The sequence below is a fragment of the Hordeum vulgare genome, chromosome 5H (assembly GCF_904849725.1).
Source record: "Hordeum vulgare subsp. vulgare chromosome 5H, MorexV3_pseudomolecules_assembly, whole genome shotgun sequence".
In the NCBI taxonomy this organism is placed as follows: domain Eukaryota; kingdom Viridiplantae; phylum Streptophyta; class Magnoliopsida; order Poales; family Poaceae; genus Hordeum; species Hordeum vulgare.
Genome location: NC_058522.1, coordinates 85,714,346 through 85,724,882, shown reverse-complemented (window position 1 = coordinate 85,724,882; position 10,537 = coordinate 85,714,346). Strand labels below are relative to the sequence as shown.

The following is a 10,537-nucleotide window of genomic DNA, read 5'->3' as shown; positions in this document are numbered from 1 at the left end:
ATTAGATTTAAGACAAACACCTGCCCGACCAACAAATTGGAGATGCCTGCGTCACGCGCATCTACTTGGATGAGCTAATTATTTGGCGTGCAGGGGTACATCTGCTGTTGCAATTTATTTGTTTGGAAGAAACAGTAGATTTGTCATGGCTAGCAGCGGAATAATCTACACACATATACTTTGAATATATATTTTTGACGTGTGGGAAAAGGTATATATACTTTTCAAGAACTTTTTTAGGTGCAGAAAAAAAATTGACATAAAAAAGGATAGCAACCGTGCATTCTTCCAAGAATCCCTTCTCTCGTTATAACACAACCCTTTTTTCCGTCATTACACGACGTTGCTCGGCGTGGTGGCTGAATTAGGAGTCAATTTAAGAATAAAGAGAGAAGAGATATAAGTCACAACACAGTAGCACCTCCAGATTATATACAACAATAAGCAGGCAATTGCATGCACAAAAACCAAACTAAAGAACCTACTACTAGTTCGCTTGTACCCATTTCTCTCCATGACAGCCCATCATAATGAACCGCACCCACTTGGCCGGTAAAGGAGGATTAGCACCGAGAGCATATATGTTGCAAGCAGCCATCATCAGTCAAATATCTCTTGGGCTTCTATTTTGCTGTGTTGTCTGCAGGGTCCAGTCAAAGGTAATATTAGCACCGAAAAACATAATACTTAAAAGTATCATTGCACAAATTTATGAATATTATGCAAGAAACCAAATAATATCAGCAGGTATGCACGCACTCCAGACAACTTCAACATGCCTCTTAGGCCCACACGATTCTGAACAAAAACGCAAGAACCATAGAATTGCAATATAATGAAATACAGAACTGAATTTGCAGGAATGCTTGTTTTGATTGCACCAAAGAGAGGGGGAAATGATTCTTCCCAATGGATTTTTTCCTATAAAAAATGTAATGCGGTAGAATTCTTAGGAAAAATTCAATGCGGTATACAATCCTGGAAATCTAACAACCCTCATAAGGCCTTGTTTGGCACAAGTGGTTTTCAAACCCCAAAGGGGGTGAGGATTTCAAGGGATTTGGTGAATCCCCCGCTTTCACTCAATCCCCTCAAATCCCCTTGAATCCCCGGTTCGGAGGGGTTTGTCCATTCGCAAACCCTGTGTACCAAATGAACTCATGGGGAATTTTGGAGGTTTCTGTCCCCACAGGGATAATCCCCTCTGAACCCCTCCAACCCCCTTGTGCCAAACGAGGCCTGGAGATTTTCAACCGTCCAGAATTCCTATGAACACCCTTTGAAATTTGAATCAAAGAGGCCTTACACCGACGGAAGTGCAAACACTGGAAGCTCAGAAAAATATGCAATAGACAACACTGGATGAACTTACTGCTCATCCTTGGAGATCCGGTAATACTTCTCCGCAAGCTGCCTCTGACCGATAAGCTGAGCAAACCGCTCATCATGGGTGATTATGATCAGCTGGAAGTTCTCCTGGCCTTTTCTGCTCTCCATTATTCTATGGCACACACAAGAGACTGTTACTGGTAAAGCTCCAAATAATAATAAATCGGCATGCCTGAAAGTTTACCTCAATAGAGCAGCAGCTAGGCTCTCAGCATTGGGTCCATCAAGATTGGTGGTTGGCTCATCCAGAGCTAATATGCCACAATTCAGACAGAATGTCTCTGCCAGTGCCAGTCTGATTATAAGAGAAGCAAGCACCTGAAAAGCAGTGGAGACAACCATGAGATATGATTCTGCGTGCTTAACGGATTCATATGATCATGCTAGCTGAAGTTTATGACGACAGAGGAAACAAAACAAGTTTACCTTCTGACCAGCACTGCATCGCCCTCGCATTTCCAGCTCCGCACCACCATTTTGCATGACAACCTACAATGTGGTTCAAACAGCCAAATGAAACAGCTGTCCAAGCTAATCAATTAGTAAACATGTAGCTAATTTAACTTACACGGTAGCTATATGATCGAGTGCCTGCACCCTCAGAATCAGAATTGATGCTTATGCAATCAATATCTTGGCCTCTGTATGTCTGCTGCCACAATTCCTTAATTATTTTATTTATCTCCTCCATTTTCATGGTATGGAACCGCATAAGGGCCCTACAGAAATACAAGTGTGCCATCATAAAGAAAGTTACGGAGCATCCATATACTTTATGGATAATTTTTCTTGTCAACAAAGTTCCACAAAAAACAGAGTTTTCTTATATCACGGAATTCGGAATGTGACCATGGCCCACCATCAATGCAATATCCATTTCCAGAATTTAAGAAAATCAGAATCTTTCTCTTGTTGACCTCTGAAGGTGGGCCACAACTCAGTTCTTAAAAAGTGTGATGGTTTTCTGACATAATAATATAAAAGAAGTTGTAATTTGAAAAACTATTCAGAAGTGTAGTTCAGTGACAGTTTGGCAAAAAAGGAAAAGTTTTAAGAAAAATACTCTATGTTGTATGTACTACTCCCTCCACCTTGCCGTATTTACCATGGTTTCACAATTTCTTAATCTATTCAGAAAGAAAAATGAGGACTTAAATTTTGAAATTAGTGAAAGTAAAGTAAGAGACGATATTGGACAAGTGAAATGCCCACCTTCAACAGATACAACACAGTTTCAAGCTCACATGTCCGTAGTTACTACTGTTTATGACTACTGACTGGTGACTACTAGGGTTAAGCCCTATTACCTCAAATTCAACGCTGGTAAACGTCCAGAACTAGTCATGTGGCAGTGTGATGGGTATTATGGTCCAGTTTTATGGACTCAACGCTGATGCCCAAACTGAAATAACCGGCACCGAAACCGAGTACTTCGGTAGTATGTTCGGTTTGCATTTGTTGAAAACCGGACTTAGCTCGGTGAATTCGGGTTTATCCCTCTAATACCCAAGTGGACCGAAAACCGAGTAAACACACAGGTCCGACCTGCGTGCCTGTTGCTACTCAGGTAGTATTTCTGTCCGCTATCTGCCCAAGTGCACGAGCCTACAGCCGCATTGGGAAGATGTGAACCTGATCCAGTGAACCGTCCCCACTATAAATTTTGTGTAAAAAAGAGTAGTCCACTACCTGTTTGCTTAAATTCGTTTCTACATGGAGTACTTTACCTAGTGAGCGGCCACCCCTAATTATACAGAGTAATAAAGTTTCGCTCGGAAGAATCAATAGGACGGAGTAGCCAAGGAGACTAGCCTTTAGTAGCTAGCTAGTAGGCAGAGCTACACGCACTGTACATCAGAATAAAGTAGCTATTGCTGCTACTAGTACTGGCAACAGGTAGCAATTCCGGAGTAGTATATCTCGGTGCTGTTCGGTAGAACCGAAGACCGAAGCGAAATTTCGGTACAGAATCTTCGATTAGCTAATTTTCTATTGAGCGATCGTTGGTATTTAGACAAAACTGAAATCTTAAATAGGCCGAAGGACCGACCCAAACGGTTCGGGGGAACCGAACGCCCAGACTAACATATTAGGTTGCATGAACCAACCCAAAAGCAAGTTCTTTTATACTGCAGGGTACAAGCTCATTTGTTAGTGTTAATCCAGTATTGTGTTTCCTTTATTTATGAGTCACACATACTTCTATAGAGAATAGCCCAATGGTAACATCAGTAATATTACATCAAACGTCTAACCCATTTCCATAACAGGAAGTATGTTTGAATTTGAAAATTGGGTCCATAAAGGCAGGAGCACAATTTACATGAAAATATGGAAACTTGCAATGTTTTGAGTTCACGAGGTGTTCGACATGTTAAGAATAATGGTGTAACCCGCCATGTTTTCAGCCTATCACTACACTGAAGGGAAGCAAGTCTATCATTAAGGCAAAGAACAGAAAAATTACTCCCCCGTTCCAATCTGAACTCAAACCACGACAAGTATTTGCACGCTACGTTTTGCTCAAAAAGTCACTAGTTTTTTAGCAACGCCATTGACCATGGCATTTACCCATCAAAGCTAAACATCATATCATGCTAAAATTTCTAGGAGGGGTCATTTTTGCCTCAATATCACTGGAAGGTCAGATTTGACGTTTTTGCTGTGAAAGAACACTCACTTGTCCAAAGCAGCATAGTATCGGTCCAAGTCCTTATTGGCCATCTCAGTTGTCTGCAACCCATAAGTTTTCTCATCAAGTAATAAGATCACAAAGCTGGAGAAACTGAACCTGGGAGATCATGCCAAATACCTTAAGTTGAAGAAGTTGATTAAAATATCTCTTCTCAATATCCTTGTATTGTGTCTGTTTAAGCTCAAGTTTGTGCTTTGAAATATTACTTTGGTAAACAGAAATTGTTCCTTGACACCTATTATACTGCAGGGATTGCCAAGAAAATCAAAGATCAAAGGTGTCAGCCATATTTGACAAAGTTTCATACTAAGAAATAGAGTAAAATGTATGGTGTGCCATTGAACTTCCAAAGTTGTGTCACTTAGATACTTGCTCTATGAAATTGCTCATTTTAGACTTCTGTGCATTACGCAAATCAATTAGGCCAGGACATCTGATGACTCACTAATTTACCATAAGGACAAACACATGCATTTCATATTACCAGGACCTGGGTGACATGCCTCTGAAAAGTTGAAGGACGGGCGTACATTTTTACTCTTGTAAGAAATATGTAATATATGTACTATCCGGCCAAGTGCATGTTCATGATTCCCAAAATAGGTATGAAAAAAGAATGGCATCTTATTAGAGACAAGTTTGCCAATTATTAGGAATGAGAGGATCACAATACCTCTGAAAGAAGCCTCTCCTTTTCTTGAGCATGCCGCTTAAGATCAGCTTCTATAGTAGACATGCTGCCGATGGAAAGCACATTATCTTCAAGTAACTCGATATCATGAGTAAGTCGATCCACTTCGGCCTTTGTTTTCCTGTAGTTCAGATTGTCATCAATGTTTCTTTTCAATTGATCTTGGCTCCGTAATAGCTGTTTGCTCTTGTCAAGCTCAACCGATATGTCTTGCTTTCTTGCCTCACATTTCTGTAACTGAGACAGGGATAGGGTATGCCTTTCCTGAAATTCATTAAGCTTCTCTACTTTCTTTGAATCCAGGTACCTAAGAGGAAAAAAAATTAGACAAAGTAGTTAGTACAGGGGGACAAATTGAAAGAGCTGGAGTGGGAAATTATACCCTTTGATGCGTGTGTTAAGGGTTCCAAGTATATCGATTTCTTGCTGGAATCCCCTTTTTCTTTCTGCCAGCTGATCATACTCCTGATCAAACCTTTCCTTCAAAGCTTTATACTCTTGCAACAAGCTTTCTCTCTCTTTTGACAATGGAACAAGAGCTTCTTCTAAATGCTGGTCCATAAGAAATAAACATTTAGCATGTATTAGATCATCATGCACTGGATGGCAATGGGTAGGGTATGGGTGGGTACAACCCCTTCCCCTACCCAAACCCATACCCGCAGAAACTTTCTATACCCACCCATTTCAATACCCATGGGCACAAATTGACACCCGTGCACAGACCCATTGGCTATCCTATACCCAATGGAGGCGGCTGTGGAAACTACGGATCGCTGGTCCGAGAGTTGGACAAGACTCCGTTGTGATGACTCAAGATTTCATCGTTTCTAGGGGTCACACAGGACATAAGAGTGGCAAGCTTGTGGCTACGGGCCTATGAGCTATGGTTGGTTGAGGAAATAAGGTATTGTGGGTTGGGCCATATGAGTTGGATGTTGATCTCACATCTCAGAGGAGTTATTTTCATTTATTAAATTTTCTGGGTATCCATGGGTTATCCATGGGTGTAATTTCATACCCATGCCCTACCCATATATTTTTGGGTATGGGTAGTCATTACCCATGGGTACAAAATCTTGTCAAGTCTTGCCCAGGCCCACTGTTTTCGGGTAGGGTACCCAACTACCCATACCCATGGGCAAAACTGCCATCCCTACATGCACAAGTGCAAGAGTTGGAGTGTCATTGATGCACAAAACTACATAGGAATACAACAAAAAGAATAATGAGATCATGCCTTCAGGGTTAAAATCTAGGCCAACAGTCACAAGTTAATTTGCATGCACCCAGTACTTCCCAAAGTTGGTGTCACACCCGCATCCCCCTGATGCGGTGGACAGTGACGTGCGGGCCAGGGTGTGGCCCCACTGGTCAGAAATGGGAGCCTCTTCCCTCACCTAACTTCTCTGTATCCTCATCTACCTCTGCAATAAAGCAAATCTGAACTCATCCCCAATTCCCCTTGTACCGATCCTAGATCTCTGGGTTCGTTACAGTTGGTCAAGTGAGCTATAAGCCCATGACATTAAACTGATCAAACTAGTGTGTGGCGAGACCTGACTGTTAACTAACAGTAGGTTAATGACCAGCACCAGCCAGTTAATATTACCCTGTTCCATACAAAACAGTGACCTACAACTGCACAAGTTTTTTTTCGAGAAAACGCAGAGAGTGCGTTTCTTTGTATTGAAAAGGTAGAAAGTCGGTCTCAGAGGAGACGGTTACAACAGATTACACGCAATTCAGTGGACATCCCAGGATGGGGGCAAAACTACCCTAAGCCCCTTGTCCCCAGCTCTAGCCCAACATCTCATCTCATCTTTGATCCCCTCCGCGAGCTCGGGGAGCGACGGAGTGGCATGATCAAATACACACGCATTCCTATGTTTCCAGATCATCCATGGGACTAGCAGTGTGGTGGACCTCAGCGCCTAGGGCAGGTTTCTGACGTCACTACAGTAGCTTACTTGTGGTTTTGCAATGCTAAATAAATATAATACATAACTTGTGCAGTTGTATTATATTTATTTAGCATTGCAAAACCACAAGTAAGCTACTGTAGTGACGTCAGAAACCTACTTTCGAGGTCACCAGACATGGGGTTTAGCTATTATAAGTTTTTCAGGTTGGCCTGTGTTATGAGCTCAACTGTAGGGCAAATGGGCAATGGAGAATGGGGGTGAGTCATGGTTTAGGGTTTGAACGCATGCAGTAGTGAGACTCGTTCCATGAGCATGGTTAGGTTCCTCACTGACCATGAGGCGCAAGAGTCTGAGCAACTCTGAATTGGGACAACTGCCCTAGGTTACTTCATGATGGTTATAATGATTGAGCCTCCTCAATTTATAGAACCTCCTTGACAATTTTAGCCAAGATACAAGGAGCCCAAACAACTAATCTGATACGAATCAAAACAATGGAACATATAAAAAGAACACTACAAAATACTCTCTCCGTCCCAAAATAAGTGTCGCTGATTTAGTACAAAGTTAGTACGTATAAAGTTGTACTAAACCAGCAACACTTATTTTGGGACGGAGGGAGTAGGAAACTAGAGACAGCTTGGGATATGGACAACTAGTGCCTCGTCGGTCATGCATGGCCTGCGGTGCTTATGCAAAGGTGGTTAATGTGTGTACAACAACTGGATGCTCTAACCAAGAGTCAAAATAGTAGGCTGAAAGCACCTAGCAGGTGGCTTGCCTAATCATTCTGTCAAAGAAACAAGATATGAAAAAGGTACTGCTCGCCTCGGTAACATAGACACTCCGTTCGTATGTCAGAATTAGACATACAACTGAGGAATTGGTATTGTGATTTCAATTCAAAGACTGGGTGTTTTGGAATTCAACCTGGGTATTTGACTCCAGTTCCACGGGACATCGTCATAGCTGCAAAATGGGCTCTCCGAATAGACTCAACAAGCTCTGTATTGGATGGAATTGATCACCAGACTACCATTCGGAATGAATCTTACTCAGGATGAACACGATTAATAGTACCACCTCGATTCTTCACACCTAATGCCATCAATTTATATACATATGCAAATTGCCTGGAATATCAGCAAGCCTTCTCATGATCCAAGAAACAGAGAGAACGGAGAGAAAGACTCGATAAAGGAGGGAACATGCATGACTTCACCAAACTAGATCATGGCCCGGAAGGAATTAACTCCCGAAGATTGTGTGGGGCTGCCATGAATATCAAGGGAGGACGTTGCACCATCAAAGGCATTAATTGCTGTAATCAAAGGCGGGATTGTGCGACACGATGATACACACGGGAAACAAGGAGAGACAAGGTCACCTAAACCTCTATACGTGCTATGATGGTTAGATCCCTAATTAAACAGATTGGAGGATAATTAAACTGGATCCATGAGACATGTGGGTGCATAATCAAAGAAGAATGCACTTTTTTTTTAAATCAGGAACACGTTGCATGATGCAATTCCATCTGTTGTGGTTTCCTAGGATTGTGAGGGCCTGTATGGATACATATGGTGTTTAGCCCGTAATTAAACGGATTGAGGGCCTGCATGGATCAACTAAATCCCCTTGATCAATGATTAATTGTTTCATGATTATACTGTAAAACTGATATGAACTTATGGGCCATTGTGTCGCGCTGGCGGGTGTTTCGGTGGATGAAGAAATTAGTGTTCTCTTTTTAACGAAACATATGATGGTGTGCTTACACATATAATTCTCACTGTTGTACACCACAATTTTCTCTCCCATTGCAAAGCACAGGCATATGTACTAGTCACTAAGGAAAATATTAACTGGACCCACAATGCAGAGAAATGGAAGTTCAATGAATACCTTCTGATCTAGGATCAGTTGCTCCTTTTCCTCGGCAAAATGTACTAAATCTTCTTCAGCCTTTTTGAACTTCAGCAATACACTTGAGGCTCTTAGTTTTTCTTCCCTAAGAGCATGCCAACGCATCTGAGCATTTGATAGATCCTCGCTAAGCATTTTTTGCTGATCCCTGAGATCGTCTACTTCACCAGTCAATGTGTCCCTGCCAGCAGAAGTAGACAAACCAGTATAGTTGAGCCTCCAAGAGCAAGTCATAAAAGAAGTAAGACTAAACTAATTCAAATGTTTCATGGGTGACAGATTGAATATTCAACATTTGAACGCACTTAGCATATGTTTGGTTGATCACCAAAACCAACCCTACCAATATTTCGTCAATGACTAATGTTTTGGCTCTTTCTTGCATAATGTCAAACATACATGCCGGCTCATTGGCCAACTCTAGTTCATATTTCTTGCCAGCATTGGCCAAAAAATGGGCCCAAAAACCATTTTTTTTTGTGAGACTAGCAAAAGGGCCCGTGCTTTGCACCGGGTGTACAAAAAATATATATACTTAGACAGTTGAAAAAAAATATGCTTAGTCAATATGAAAATCAGAAGTTAAGCCATTATATATTTTTATATTTACATGTTTAATATTTTCCAATTTCATGGTCAAAATTTATCAAACCATATTTAGTTTTTTATACACATTCTATATTTTTTCATATACATCAGGAATATTTTTTATATGTGTTTGATATTTCCCAAGTACATGATTAGCATTTTTTTTTCATATTAATTTGTTATGTCTAATTTTTTACATATACATTATATTTTTTTGTGTATGTTTTTTATACATTGGAAACATTTTTATATGCACATTTAATATTTTTTAAATGCATGATCGAAAAATTCAAAAAGAATTAAAAATTATATAGTTATTTTTCATTACGCATTGTACCTTTTTCTATATAATGATTTTTTTATTCAATTTTGGCATTCCTTCAGTGCATGATTAACATTTTATCAAAGTTTGCATATATAGGTGATTTTTATAAATAAAATATTCAGAATATATCCAAATAAAAAAAAATTAAGAAAAATAAGTGCTCAAGGCCATACTGGACCGGCCCAGTCTCGCAGTTGGCGACAGAGAAAATAGGGGGACAAAAGTGTGATGGAGAGGGATCGAACCGGCATCTCCAGGTTTTAAGCGCGCAGCTCCAACCACTTGGGATGGCCGTGCTGTTGTGATATCTTTGTGGATCTGTTCTTGTTGAAGGAGAGGAACGGCCGATTTATTAGAAGCAGACAACGAATCGTTTTTTAACTTACGGATGGCATTGGTGGGTAATTTTTACCGATTTTAAGGGCAATATTAATGACGGACGACAGAAGCATTAATAGCTTTATTAGTAGGTAAAGATAAAGATAAAGATTGGCTTGGGCTCAAACCAAACACACCCTGCGAACACTATGGATGCAAGTAAACCTGTTTCATGTGCAAATCCGGTTGAGTCTGATCATTGAGTTGTTTGATGTTGGCAGTACATTTTGAACTAACATCTACATTTTGCAGGCCTGGCGGGACCAACTCCTGCAGGCCTAGTGCACATAGTTGCAGAATGTGTACACCAAAAACATTTAAACATTCCTAATAACATGTCTTTGTGTGCTTAGTTGTATCGGTAGCCAGTAGAATATGGACCTCCACATACAAATATGAGACAGATAGTTATCTCTGTAGAAAAAGGCAGTATCAATGAGAATGCAGCATGAATCCTTCACCAAATTCAATTGATAGCTATATAGCAAATTAATCAGGGTAAAAGTGTATCCATAAAAAAATGTGTGTCGCAAACGGAATACCCTACTCCATTGGCAAATCAGAAAATCTTAAGCACTTGTTTTCATTTCAGAGGCCAACAAAAAAGGAATAGTCTATGA

General features: G+C 40.6%; 1 protein-coding gene across 1 annotated transcript in view; it reads right to left on the bottom strand.

The window, feature by feature from the left end:
• Positions 1-286: 286 nt before the first annotated feature.
• Positions 287-10,537, bottom strand: part of LOC123399737 (DNA repair protein RAD50) — a 29,269-nt gene continuing 19,018 nt past the window's right edge. Inside the window, exons 18-27 of the mRNA XM_045094122.1 lie at positions 8,606-8,807; positions 5,158-5,327; positions 4,758-5,082; positions 4,202-4,327; positions 4,070-4,122; positions 1,958-2,108; positions 1,816-1,878; positions 1,574-1,707; positions 1,373-1,501; positions 287-640 (exon numbers count right to left, since the gene is read on the bottom strand). Of these exons, the coding sequence (XP_044950057.1) occupies positions 601-640; positions 1,373-1,501; positions 1,574-1,707; positions 1,816-1,878; positions 1,958-2,108; positions 4,070-4,122; positions 4,202-4,327; positions 4,758-5,082; positions 5,158-5,327; positions 8,606-8,807 (1,393 nt within the window). The 3' untranslated portion in view covers positions 287-600. The remainder of the gene's footprint in view (positions 641-1,372; positions 1,502-1,573; positions 1,708-1,815; positions 1,879-1,957; positions 2,109-4,069; positions 4,123-4,201; positions 4,328-4,757; positions 5,083-5,157; positions 5,328-8,605; positions 8,808-10,537) is intronic.